This window comes from Oncorhynchus gorbuscha, linkage group LG14, assembly GCF_021184085.1.
Source record: "Oncorhynchus gorbuscha isolate QuinsamMale2020 ecotype Even-year linkage group LG14, OgorEven_v1.0, whole genome shotgun sequence".
Taxonomy (NCBI): Eukaryota; Metazoa; Chordata; class Actinopteri; order Salmoniformes; family Salmonidae; genus Oncorhynchus; species Oncorhynchus gorbuscha.
The window spans coordinates 1,572,132-1,585,904 of NC_060186.1; the positions used below are offsets into that span (position 1 = coordinate 1,572,132).

Below are 13,773 nucleotides of genomic sequence, written 5' to 3' on the forward strand. Positions count from 1 at the left end.
GGAATAGGGCTCTGGTCTATAGTAGTGTACTATATAGGGAATAGGGCTCTGGTCTATAGTAGTGTACTATATAGGGAATAGGGCTCTGGTCTATAGTAGTGTACTATATAGGGAATAGGGCTCTGGTCTATAGTAGTGTACTATATAGGGAATAGGGCTCTGGTCTATAGTAGTGTACTATATAGGGAATAGGGCTCTGGTCTATAGTAGTGTACTATATAGGGAATAGGGCTCTGGTCTATAGTAGTGTACTATATAGGGAATAGGGCTCTGGTCTATAGTAGTGTACTACATAGGGAATAGGGCTCTGGTCTATAGTAGTGTACTACATAGGGAATAGGGCTCTGGTCTATAGTAGTGTACTACATAGGGAATAAGGCTCTGGTCTATAGTAGTGTACTATATAGGGAATAGGGCTCTGGTCTAAAGTAGTGTACTATATAGGGAATAGGGCTCTGGTCTAGGGTAGTGTACTATATTGGGAATAGGGCTCTGGTCTAAAGTAGTGCACTACATAGGGAATAGGGTGGACGTACCCAGTCAGTCTCTGGACAAGACCCACTACACCAGTACCCATGTGTATCAAGGTGGTCTGAACACACATGGCTTCATGAACGGTGTGTGTGTGTGTGTCAGCAACATTAAAGACATCCACGTATTGAGTGACATCCAAACTCCAGCCACCCTCTGGGACTAGTTTGTCAACAGTTATCAGAGTTTCTCCTATCAGATAAACAGACTAAATGATTAGAAATATAATGAATAGAACCGGACTCTCCATTCATATCTCCTGTCAGATAAACAGACTAAATGATTAGAAATATAATGAATAGAACCGGACTCTCCATTCATATCTCCTGTCAGATAAACAGACTAAATGATTAGAAATATAATGAATAGAACCGGACTCTCCATTTATATCTCCTGTCAAATGGGTTTCCTGTAGTTGCACTAAGTCGCTAGTAACAACATGGTATAACACAGTATTTGCATGGCAATGAACCAGTCACAAACCGGAGAGTCAGATTTTGTTTTCAGTATTTTTATTCATGACACCTGGTGTCACTCAGAACAGATGTAAAACACCAGCTTCGTCTCAGTCAATAGGAACACACCAGCTTCGTCTCAGTCAATAGGAACATACCAGCTTCGTCTCAGTCAATAGGAACATACCAGCTTCGTCTCAGTCAATAGGAACATACCAGCTTCGTCTCAGTCAATAGGAACATACCAGCTTCGTCTCAGTCAATAGGAACATATCAGCTTCGTCTCAGTCAATAGGAACATACCAGCTTCGTCTCAGTCAATAGGAACATACCAGCTTCGTCTCAGTCAATAGGAACATACCAGCATCACAATTCTATGTACCGATGCCCTCCAGGTCTCCTTCACCCTTTCACTGTGCAGAGACTCCCTTCACTGTGCAGAGACTCCCTTCACTGTGCAGAGACTCCCTTCACTGTGCAGAGACTCCCTTCACTGTGCAGAGACTCCCTTCACTGTGCAGAGACTCCCTTCACTGTGCAGAGACTCCTTTCACTGTGCAGAGACTCCTTTCACTGTGCAGAGACTCCTTTCACTGTGCAGAGACTATGAGAACAGAAAGCTGATAACAACGTGGACACAAGTGAAACATCTCGTCAAAGCAACGAACAGAAATGCTTTATGAACCAAACACACAGCGGTCAAAAGACCGGTCACTTGTCAGACAGGATCTTCTGTGATGGGGACATGAAAGGATCCTCTCAACACACATCATCAGCTGTTCCAAGGATCCATTCATTATGAACATCCTGAGGTGGGGGGTCACATGTTACCGGTGTGAACACAGTTAGGGAGGCCATTCCTCTGGTGTCCCAAAGCAAACGAGGACTGTTGTGATTCCCCCACAGGTCCTATATGACAGGGCAAGGCTGGGTTTATCCACAGGTTCTATATGACAGGGCAGGGCTGGGTTTATCCACAGGTCCTATATGACAGGGCAGGGCTGGGTTTATCCACAGGTCCTATATGACAGGGCAGGGTTTATCCACAGGTCCAAAAGGACAGGGCAAGGCTGGGTTTATCCACAGGTCCTATAGGACAGGGCAGGGCTGGGTTTATCCACATGTCCTATATGACAGGGCAGGGCTGGGTTTATCCACAGGTCCTATAGGACAGGGCTGGGTTTATCCACAGGTCCTATAGGACAGGGCTGGGTTTATCCACAGGTCCTATAGGACAGGGCTGGGTTTATCCACAGGTCCTATAGGACAGGGCTGGGTTTATCCACAGGTCCTATAGGACAGGGAAAGGAAGTGCTCATTTCTTCTTGGTGGCTCTCTTTCCCTCCCCCTTCTTGGGTTTCCCTTTGCCTCTCAGTTTCCTCAGCCGACGCATCTCCTCCTTGAAGTCCTCGTGTTCATCTCTGGTGGGGAAGCAGGGAGGAAATGGTGTTACTGATGTGAGCTAAATTAATACTGAAGGAGGTGTACAGAAGAACAGAGACAAACAGGGTCTGGAACACAGAGACAAACAGGGTCTGGAACACAGAGACAAACAGGGTCTGGAACACTGTCTGGTTAGAACACAGAAACAAACAAGGTCTAGAACACAAAGACAAACCAGGGTCTAGAACACAGAGACAAACCAGGGTCTAGAACACAGAGACAAACCAGGGTCTAGAACACTGTCTGGTTAGAACACAGAGACAAACAGGGTCTGGAACACAGAGACAAAAAAGGTCTGGAACACTGTCTGGTTAGAACACAGAGACAAACCAGGGTCTAGAACACAGAGACAAACAGGGTCTGGAACACAGAGACAAACAGGGTCTGGAACACAGAGACAAACAGGGTCTGGAACACAGAGACAAACAGGGTCTGGAACACAGAGACAAACAGGGTCTGGAACACAGAGACAAACAGGGTCTGGAACACAGAGACAAACAGGGTCTGGAACACAGAGACAAACAGGGTCTGGAACACTGTCTGGTTAGAACACAGAGACAAACAGGGTCTAGAACACAGAGACAAACAAGGTCTAGAACACAAAGACAAACCAGGGTCTAGAACACAAAGACAAACCAGGGTCTAGAACACTGTCTGGTTAGAACACAGAGACAAACAGGGTCTGGAACACAGAGACAAACAGGGTCTGGAACACAGAGACAAACAGGGTCTGGAACACAGAGACAAACAGGGTCTGGAACACAGAGACAAACAGGGTCTGGAACACAGAGACAAACAGGGTCTGGAACACAGAGACAAACAGGGTCTAGAACACTGTCTGGTTATAACAGACAAACAGGGTCTAGAACACTGTCTGGTTATAACAGACAAACAGGGTCTAGAACACTGTCTGGTTATAACAGACAAACAGGGTCTAGAACACTGTCTGGTTATAACAGACAAACAGGGTCTAGAACACTGTAATTCCCCTGTCTGTGGTTAGCCAGAAGAACCTTCTAAAGCCTCTAGCAGTGGTTCTGGCTAGAGTAGGGCTGTAAACATTACTGCACACTGCCAAACACAGACATGCCAAAACAACCCAGATCCCTTTCCCATGAATAGCCCTGTGGATCTATTAAGCCCATCACCACGTCATGTACTACCTGAAGAGTCCCATGTATCGTAGCTTCTGCGTAAGGGCATAGTAGATCTTGTGTTGAGGGTACCAGTCGTACACCTCCTTTTTCTGGGCCATGGGCGGCTCCTTGAACAGCTGCACCACCTTCATGGACTTGTTGTCCGTAGGACGCGCCACATCCCCAAAGATACGTGCACTGAGACGCGCCATACGTACGGCGTAGTTGGACAGGCTGGCCATAGCTCGCTGAAAGACAAGAGGAAAGAGAAGCAGCAAACATCGGTCAGATATGTCCTAAAATAAAAATAAAAAACTTCTATAGACGGATTAGCTGACAACGTCACAAAAAACAAAATGACACGAGCAGCTCAAAATGGGGCACTTTGTTTTATAATGGGGGCAGAAGTCTGTTTGGTGATTCTGGATGGTCAGATAGCTAGGAAACAATGAGAAGAAGCTGGCATGTAGCTAGTTTCATCTTCTATGCTAATACAGCTAGTTTCATCTTCTATGCTAATACAGCTAGTTTCATCTTCTATGCTAATACAGCTAGTTTAATCTTCTATGCTAATACAGCTAGTTTCATCTTCTATGCTAATACAGCTAGTTTCATCTTCTATGCTAATACAGCTAGTTTCAGCTTCTATGCTAATACAGCTAGTTTCAGCTTCTATGCTAATACAGCTAGTTTCATCTTCTATGCTAACACAGCTAGTTTCATCTTCTATGCTAACATGGCTAAAATTCGCACGCTACCTTGCCAACAACGGTAATGATGTATTTGGCACAACACGTGCTCATTGTGCAGATGTATATATTTTAGAGGTAGACCGATTAAATCGGAATGGCCGATTAATCAGGGCCGATTTCAAGTTTTCATAACAATCGGAAATCGGTATTTTTGTGCACCGACCTTTATTTAATCTTTAACTAAGCAAGTCAGTTAAGAACACGTTCTTATTTTCAATGACGGCCTAGGAACGGTGGGTTAACTGCCTCGTTCAGGGGCAGAAAGACAGATTTTCACCTTGTCAGCTCGGGGGATCCAATCTTGCAACCTTACAGTTAACTAGTCCAACGCAATAACGACCTGCCTCTCTCTCGTTGCACTCCACAAGGAAACTGCCTGTTACGCAAATGCAGTAAGCCAAGGTAAGTTGCTAGCATTAAACTTATCTTATAAAAAACAATCAATCATAATCACTAGATAACTACACATTGTTGATGATATTACTAGATATTATCTAGCGTGTCTGTGTTGCATATAATCTGACTGAGCATATAAGCATACAAGCATCTGACTGAGCGGTGATAGGCAGAAGCAGGCGCGTAAACATTCATTCAAACAGCACTTTCGTGTGTTTTGCCAGCAGCTCTTCATTGTGCTTCAAGCATGGCGCTGTTTATGACTTCAAGCCTATCAACTCCCGAGATGAGGCTGGTGTGACCGAAGTGAAATGGCTGGCTAGTTAGCGCGCGCTAATAGCGTTTCAAACTTCACTCGCTCTGAGCCTTGGGGTGGTTGGTTGTTTCCCTTGCTCTGCATGGGTAACGCTGCTGATGTGGTGGCTGTTGTCGTTGTGTGGCTGGTTCGAGCCCAGGGAGGAGCGAGGAGAGAGGGACGGAAGCTATTCTGTTACACTGGCAATACTAAAGTGACTATAAGAACATCCAATAGTCAAAGGTTAATGAAATACATATGGTATAGAGGAAAACAGTTCTATAATTCCTATAATAACTACAACCTAAAACTTCTTACCTGGGAATATTGAAGACTCATGTTAAAAGGAACCACCAGTTCTCATGTTCTGAGCAAGGAACTGAAACGTTAGCTTTCTTACATAGCACATATTGCACTTTTACTTTCTTCTCCAACACTTTGTTTTTGCATTATTTAAACCAAATTGAATAGGTTTCATTATTTACTTGAGGCAAAAATTGATTTTATTGATGTATTATATTAAGTTAAATAAGTGTTCATTCAGTATTGTTGTAATTGTTATTATTATTATATTATTATAATTATTATTACATAAATAAATACAAATAATAATAAAAAAATTGGTTAAAAAAAAAAAATCTGTATCGGCTTTTTTGGTCCTCCAATAATCGGTATCGGCGTTAAAAATCATAAATCGGTCAACCTCTAATATATTTTCAAAAAACAGATGAAATATAGTTTACATGTTGTCAACACTCTAAACTGAACAACAATCTGGGCTGACAGGAAACGTTGAATTACAGTGATTCTCTTTTAAGCCCAGGAAGCAGCCAATTAACAGCTTGTCCAACTTAATAATGTTGGAAGTAAAGCATCAAATCCACCTTTTCTGCACCTCCAATAGAATCACTTATTACTGCCACGCCCTGATTGGCTGATCCAGCAGATGAAAAGGTTATTGATTTTATCCAGAGAGGAACAAACAGAGCGAGAGGTTTCACTCTTCACAAAATCTAACCCCCCCCCAAAAAGCCTAGTAAGTTTTTATTGGCTCGTATTGGACCCAAGATGGTCGCCTTTGTAACAACAACTTCCATTGGTAGAGCAGAGGCATGAGCATCTCGTAAAAACAGACGGATCTCCGTTTTAACACCTACAACAGTGTTGGAACATAACATCTAAATTGGTTGTTTAAACCTGCTCTACTCCCAGAATGCAATACTATTCCACCTGCTCTACTCCCAGAATGTCATACTATTCCACCTGCTCTACTCCCAGAATGTAATACTATTCCACCTGCTCTACTCCCAGAATGTAATACTATTCCACCTGCTCTACTCCCAGAATGTAATCCTATTCCACCTGCTCTACCCCCAGAATGTAATCCTATTCCACCTGCTCTACTCCCAGAATGTAATCCTATTCCACCTGCTCTACTCCCAGAATGTAATACTATTCCACCTGCTCTACTCCCAGAATGTAATACTATTCCACCTGCTCTACTCCCAGAATGTAATACTATTCCACCTGCTCTACTCCCAGAATGTAATACTATTCCACCTGCTCTACTCCCAGAATGTAATCCTATTCCACCTGCTCTACTCCCAGAATGTAATAGTATTCCACCTGCTGTGCCCCCAGAATGTAATCTATTCCACCTGCTGTGCCCCCAGAATGTAATCCTATTCCACCTGCTCTACCCCCAGAATGTAATACTATTCCACCTGCTCTACTCCCAGAATGTAATACTATTCCACCTGCTCTACTCCCAGAATGTAATACTATTCCACCTGCTCTACTCCCAGAATGTAATACTATTCCACTCTCAAGTACTCTTTACATTTTGAATGTAGGACAGGAAAATTATCTAATTCACGCATTTAAAAGAGAACATCCCTGGTCATCCCTACTGCCTCTGATCTGGAGGACTCACTAAACAGAACATCCCATGTCATCCCTACTTCCTCTGATCTGGAGGACTCACTAAACAGAGAACATCCCTGATCTGGAGGACTCACTAAACAGAGAACATCCCTGGTCATCCCTATTGCCTCTGATCTGGAGGACTCACTAAACAGAGAACATCCCTGGTCATCCCTACTGCCTCTGATCTGGAGAACTCACTAAACAGAGAACATCCCTGGTCATCCCTACTGACTCTGATCTGGTGGACTCAGTAAACAGAGAACATCCCTGGTCATCCCTACTGCCTCTGATCTGGAGGACTCACTAAACAGAGAACATCCCTGGTCATCCCTACTGCCTCTGATCTGGAGAACTCACTAAACAGAGAACATCCCTGGTCATCCCTACTGACTCTGATCTGGTGGACTCACTAAACAGAGAACATCCCTGGTCATCCCTTCTGCCTCTGATCTGGAGGACTCACGAAACAGTGAACATCCCTGGTCATCCCTACTGCCTCTGATCTGGAGGACTCACTAAACAGAGAACATCCCTGGTCATCCCTACTGCCTCTGATCTGGAGGACTCACTAAACAGAGAACATCCCTGGTCATCCCTTCTGCCTCTGATCTGGAGGACTCACGAAACAGTGAACATCCCTGGTCATCCCTACTGCCTCTGATCTGGAGGACTCACTAAACAGAGAACATCCCTGGTCACACCTACTGCCTCTGATCTGGAGGACTCACTAAACAGAGAACATCCCTGGTCACCCCTACTGCCTCTGATCTGGAGGACTCACTAAACAGAGAACATCCCTGGTCACCCCTACTGCCTCTGATCTGGAGGACTCACTAAACAGAGAACATCCCTGGTCATCCCTACTGCCTCTGATCTGGAGGACTCACTAAACAGAGAACATCCCTGGTCATCTACTGCCTCTGATCTGGCAGACTCACTAAACACAAACACTTTGTTTGTAAATGATGTCTGAGTGTTGGTTTTGCCCCTGGCCATCAGTCAATTTAAAAAATTACAATATTCATGCCATCTGTTTTCCATAATATAAGGAATTTGAAATGAGTTATACTTTAACTTTTGACACGTAAGTATATTTATATTCAAACAACTTTTACTCATGTAGTATTTTACTGGGTGACTTTCACTCGAGTCATTTTCTATAAAAAGGAATCTTTACTTTCACTCAAAGTATAACAGTTTAGGTACTTTTTCCACCACTGTGTGTTTCATATCTGCAAAGTAGTTCCTCTTTAAATAGCCCAAGGGCCACCCACCAAAAATGTGCTGTACCTTGACCCAGGTAACTAAACGTCAACAACATCACTTAGATTATGTTATGAATGTATACAACGATTGGGTCTAATCCTGAATGCTGATTGGATAAAAGCGCATTCCCGCCAGTGTCTATTCCACAAATTACCACTGGCTAAACAAACCTATGACTTTAAAATTCCAATTTACTCAGTTGCACCTGACCGCAATCCACTGTTTCATAAGCCCAGCCAGGCAATTTATAACCTTGATCTCCACTATAAAAAGCATCTAGACATGATCTCACATTTCTTTTAGACCAACATTTAGTTTTCAACAGCGGAGATTTGTATAAACGTTGCTGTCTGCTTCTCCGACATTTGCAACATGGTTTCAATATTCAAATTCCATCTCCAGCTGTCCCATAGAGAGAGAGACAGAGACAGATATTCCAATTGAAAAAAGAAAGAAAACTGACTGCGTTACTGTCTCTGTGTTGTCGGCTCGCTGCTCTGAACAGAGAGCACATGGTCTGTCTATGCCAGGGCGAAATCGCGCCTCATTAGCTCATTGTTATGGATGTATCCAAATTAAATGTCACTAGAAAACAGCTTAAAAATAAAATGTAGATACTGTTCATCTGTTTGACTGGACTACATTGGTCAGCTTGCAAACCAGGAAGAAGGGTTGTCTCGGACTTAACACCCGTGACAATATCCTGCAAACACCGGCTTCTCGGGCATTTTCATTTAAATTAACACTGTGGCTCAACTTGTAAAAAAAGTTGCAATGAATTATTTTTAAAATAAAAAGTTACGAATGTTTGCATCGAAATCCCAGCACATCTTGGGTTTATTTCCCCTAAAAAACATTTCGGTGTTGCCGTTTAACCTTGATTACTTTTGTTGCACACGGAACTATTTGTGCGGTCGGTGTTTGTCCTTGTATAAACTGAAGAAACACACGTTACCGGTCTTTTTTTGGCCCTGGGATTAAAATAAAAATCTGTAAACCCAGTTTTGTAAACCCAGTTTTGTCCCATAGTTTCTAAGCAACCAACCCGTTTATGAAACAGCTTCATTGGTCATGGTTTAATACCAATAGAAAAATCATAGTCAAACATGATCCGTTTTAAAACAGACAGAGGAAACATACACTGAATGACAAAACGTCTCACTGCGTCCACAGCCAAATACATACGTGGAATCACCGCGACTTGTGTAGTGGCTTTGTTATATCCAAATGTAGATTATATTACCATGTTCTACACGATAATTGCATAACTTGCTATTCAGTTTGTGTGTCACTAGTAGTTGTTATTGTATTTCGTTCAATATGTCGCTAACCTTCAAGCATGCCTCCACTTCTATAATATTCTTCTTCGATTGTGTTTAACGGCGGTTGGCAGCCAATACATGTTGCATTACCGCCACCTACTAGACTGGAGTATAACTACCTTATACGTGTCTTGAAAATGTAAAATAAATACAGAAAATAAAATTGATAACCACTGCTATAAATACTAAACATCTAATCTTACTGAAGCATATTGTACCAGTCAAAAGTTTGGACACATCTACTCATTCAAGGTTTTTTCTTTATTTGTACTATTTTCTACATTGTAGAATAATAGTGAAGACATCAACACTATGAAATAACACATATGGAATCATGTCGTAACCAAAAGTGTTAAATGAAAATATATTTTAGATTCTTCAAAGTAGCTACCTTGACAGCTTTGCACACTCTTCACATTCTCTCAACCAGCTTCACCTGGAGTGCTTTTCCAACAGTCTTGAAGGAGTTCCCACATATGCTGAGCACTTGTTGACTGCTTTTCCTTCACTCTGCGGTCCAACTCATCCCAAACCATTTCAATTGTGTTGAGGTCGGGTAATTGTGGAGGCCAGGTCATCTGATGCAACACTGCATCACTCTCCTTCTTGGTTATTTAGCCCTTACACAGCATGGAGGTGTGTTCGGTCATTGTCCTGTTGAAAACAAATGATAGTCCCACTAAGTCCCTCTAAGCACAAACCAGATGGGATGGCGAATCACTGCAGAATGCTGTGGTAGCCATGCTGGTTAAGTGTGCCTTGAAATCTAAATAAATCACAGACAGTGGCGCCAGCAAAGCACCCCCACACCATCACACCTCCTCCTCCATGCTTCACGGTGGGAACCACACATGCAGCGATCATCCGATCACCAACTCTGTGTCTCACAAAGACATGGTGATTGGAACCAAAAACCTCAAATTCGGACTCATCAGACCAAAGGACAGATAATAATAATAATAATAATATATGTGTGCATACATTCTACGTATGGGTGGACAGATGTTTTGAAACTGATCATGAACGTTTATGACTTGTTGGCTGTGATTTTTCCGATCGGTTTTAAACCAATGAAGCTCTTTCATAAACGGGTTGGTTGTTTAGAAACTATGTGGCTAAACTGGGATTTCAGAAGACGTTCAATATAGTGATTTTTATTTTAGTCCAAGGGCCAAAAAGTATCGGTAGCATACGTTTCTTCAGTTTATGCAAGGGCCAAACACCAAGCCCAAACACCAAGGGCAAACACCAAGCCCAAACACCAAGGGCAAACACCAAGCCCAAACACCAAGCGCAAACACCAAGCCCAAACACCAAGCCCAAACACCAAGCCCAAACACCAAGCCCAAACACCAAGCGCAAACACCAAGCCCAAACACCAAGCCCAAACACCAAGCCCAAACACCAAGGGCAAACACCAAGCCCAAACACCAAGCCCAAACACCAAGGGCAAACACCAAGCCCAAACACTAAGAGCAAACACCAAGGGCAAACACCAAGCCCAAACACTAAGAGCAAACACCAAGCCCAAACACCAAGCCCAAACACCAAGCCCAAACACCAAGCGCAAACACCAAGGGCAAACACCAAGCCCAAACACCAAGCCCAAACACCAAGGGCAAACACCAAGCCCAAACACCAAGCGCAAACACCAAGCCCAAACACCAAGCGCAAACACCAAGCCCAAACACCAAGGGCAAAAATAGTTCCGTGTGCAACAAAAGTAAATCAAGATGAAACGGCGGTACATTGTTAGCTTGCTAGCTAGCCAACTACGGCTAACTTTCTAGTGACGTTGATTTTGGATACATGTAGCTCAGTTGGTAGAGCATGGCGCTTGTAACGCCAGGGTAGTGGGTTCGATCCCCGGGACCACCCATACGTAGAATGTATGCACGCATGACTGTAAGTCGCTTTGGATAAAAGCGTCTGCTAAATGGCATATATTATTATTATATTATTATTATATTAAACACCAAGCCCAAACACCAAGCCCAAACACCAAGGGCAAAAATAGTTCCGTGTGCAACAAAAGTAAATCAAGATGAAACGGCGGTACATTGTTAGCTTGCTAGCTAGCCAACTACGGCTAACTTTCTAGTGACGTTGATTTTGGATACATTGTTAGCGCATCCTGGGTTATTTCCCTGTGATTTTGATGCCTGAGACAAATTCGTTCTTATCCCTTCTTGCTAGCTAGCCAACTACGGCTAAAATAACAGTCACTTCAAAAAGAATAACACAGTTCCATTTGTTGAATCTGTTTTCTAGTGACGTTGATTTGGATACATGTGCCCTCTCTTCAGGACACAGTTGTTCAGAGGAGCTCGAGCCAACAACACAGCTTACAGGAACAATATCAGTTTAAACACAGACGCTGTAAAGGCTGATATAAGACAGTGGATTGCGCAGTCAGATCTTTATTTAGTGTAGATTTTTTTTAAATTATAACATTTCAAATTACAATACAAACATAGGACATCACTACACTTATATTTTCTCTGAAGAAACATAAAATGACATTAAAAGCGAGATTTTTTTAAAAATAAAAACCACAAAAATGTACTTTCAAAAGATAAAGTTCCTAAAACAAAAGGTCACAGTTGTACAAACATTTGGTAGAGTTGTAAGAATACAGTCTTTTTGTTGTTATTGATCAATTCTAGAGATTTTATTAGATATTGGAGTAAAATTCAAGTAAAAATGTATTGAATTTGATGATAGATTTCAAATAGACAATGAAGAATGAATAATTAATTCAGTGGTCTTGTTTTCATTTGAATAATAACGTTACATTTTTTCATTGTAAATACCTGGGTCTTATTAATGTAATAAAACATGTAACTACGTATCTCGCTCCGACATAACTTCACAGAGTCACACTCATCAAAATTTTTTTTTTTTGTATAATAGTTTCCCCTTTGTCACAGAAAAGGCATATTTCTTTGAAGTCCATGACTAGACAAGTTATTGCAAGGGTATATTTTGTGCAACGTTTTAAAGTCAACTTCTTTGACTTTTTAAAATTTTTTAAATGTGTGAGGGAGCAACCAAGCTTTCTTCCGTTAAATTTCAGTAATATTCCAGAAAAATTTCCCTCTCGGAGAGATCTGGTTGGAGTTATTATTATTACATTTCTTATCCAGCAGGGGGCAACCTTCAGACATAAATTCTACATTTCTCTTGACACGTTCTCCAAAACACAAATGACATTTCATGAATTGAGTAAATCTTGAAGGTGTTGCTTTGCATATAGAATTACATTTATGTTTTGGTAAGTTCCAAGACGTTCCTATAAGAGAGTATATTTCCTTATTTATCAAATAAATCAAGCGCAAATATAATATTTATTACAAACCCCTTGGGAAAGAACAAAGACTGTTTTTTTAACAACAATATCTTTGTTGTTCCACAGAAGTGTCGTCTTGTGTGGTTGAAAAGTGGTAGACATAGTTTCCAGGATAAAAGGGCTTGTTCATGAAACTCGGACAGTTTGATGGGTCATTTTACTGGAGAATAACTGCACATCCACAAAAAATTGAAGACAACCCCATTTTATAAATATATGACAGGGATTGAAGTACCATACATATTCAGAGCTAAGCACACATCTGTTTATCCAGTTTAATGGTCTGTCATAATATAATAGAGACAGTAGATCTAGCTGGTCTGTCATAATATAATTGAGACAGTAGATCTAGCTGGTCTGTCATAATATAATAGAGACAGTAGATCTAGCTGGTCTGTCATAGTATAATAGAGACAGTAGATCTAGCTGGTCTGTCATAATATAATAGAGACAGTAGATCTAGCTGGTCTGTCATAATATAATAGAGACAGTAGATCTAGCTGGTCTGTCATAATATAATAGAGACAGTAGATCTAGCTGGTCTGTCATAATATATTAAAGACAGTAGATCTAGCTGGTCTGTCATAATATAATAGAGACAGTAGATCTAGCTGGTCTGTCATAATATAATAGAGACAGTAGATCTAGCTGGTCTGTCATAATATAATAGAGACAGTAGATCTAGCTGGTCTGTCATAATATAATAGAGACAGTAGATCTAGCTGGTCTGTCATAATATAATAGAGACAGTAGATCTAGCTGGTCTGTCATAATATAATAGAGACAGTAGATCTAGCTGGTCTGTCATAATATAATAGAGACAGTAGATCTAGCTGGTCTGTCATAATATAATAGAGACAGTAGATCTAGCTGGTCTGTCATAATATAATTGAGACAGTAGA

The 13,773-nt window shown here is 41.6% G+C and overlaps 1 protein-coding gene across 3 annotated transcripts; it reads right to left on the minus strand.

Annotated features, from left to right (window-relative positions):
* Positions 1-1,024: 1,024 nt before the first annotated feature.
* On the minus strand, positions 1,025-9,632 carry mrps33 (mitochondrial ribosomal protein S33). 3 transcript variants are annotated; one of them, XM_046299608.1, is made up of 4 exons: positions 8,664-8,855; positions 3,593-3,813; positions 2,278-2,407; positions 1,025-2,245 (listed from the first exon to the last, which is right to left on the minus strand). In XM_046299608.1, the coding sequence occupies exons 1-3, from the start codon at positions 8,712-8,714 to the stop codon at positions 2,302-2,304; spliced, it is 378 nt and encodes a 125-aa protein (XP_046155564.1). In that variant the 5' UTR covers positions 8,715-8,855; the 3' UTR covers positions 1,025-2,245; positions 2,278-2,301. The 3 variants fall into 3 exon arrangements, with proteins under 3 accessions (XP_046155564.1, XP_046155566.1, XP_046155565.1); XM_046299610.1 differs by lacking the exon at positions 8,664-8,855 and adding an exon at positions 9,532-9,632 and having other exon boundaries at positions 1,025-2,407; XM_046299609.1 differs by lacking the exon at positions 8,664-8,855 and adding an exon at positions 9,386-9,525 and having other exon boundaries at positions 1,025-2,407.
* Positions 9,633-13,773: the final 4,141 nt, after the last annotated feature.

Bases quoted from the DNA above. Each gene is read 5' to 3' on its own strand.
- mrps33 (XM_046299608.1), bottom strand. From the start codon at position 8,714: ATGTGCTCTCTGTTCAGAGCAGCGAGCCGACAACACAGAGACAGTAAC. The intron at 3,814-8,663 runs GTCAGTTTTCTT...CTTGTCTTTCAG, and splicing joins AACACAGAGACAGTAACGCA to CGAGCTATGGCCAGCCTGTC. The intron at 2,408-3,592 runs GTAGTACATGAC...CTTCCCCACCAG, and splicing joins CGATACATGGGACTCTTCAG to AGATGAACACGAGGACTTCA.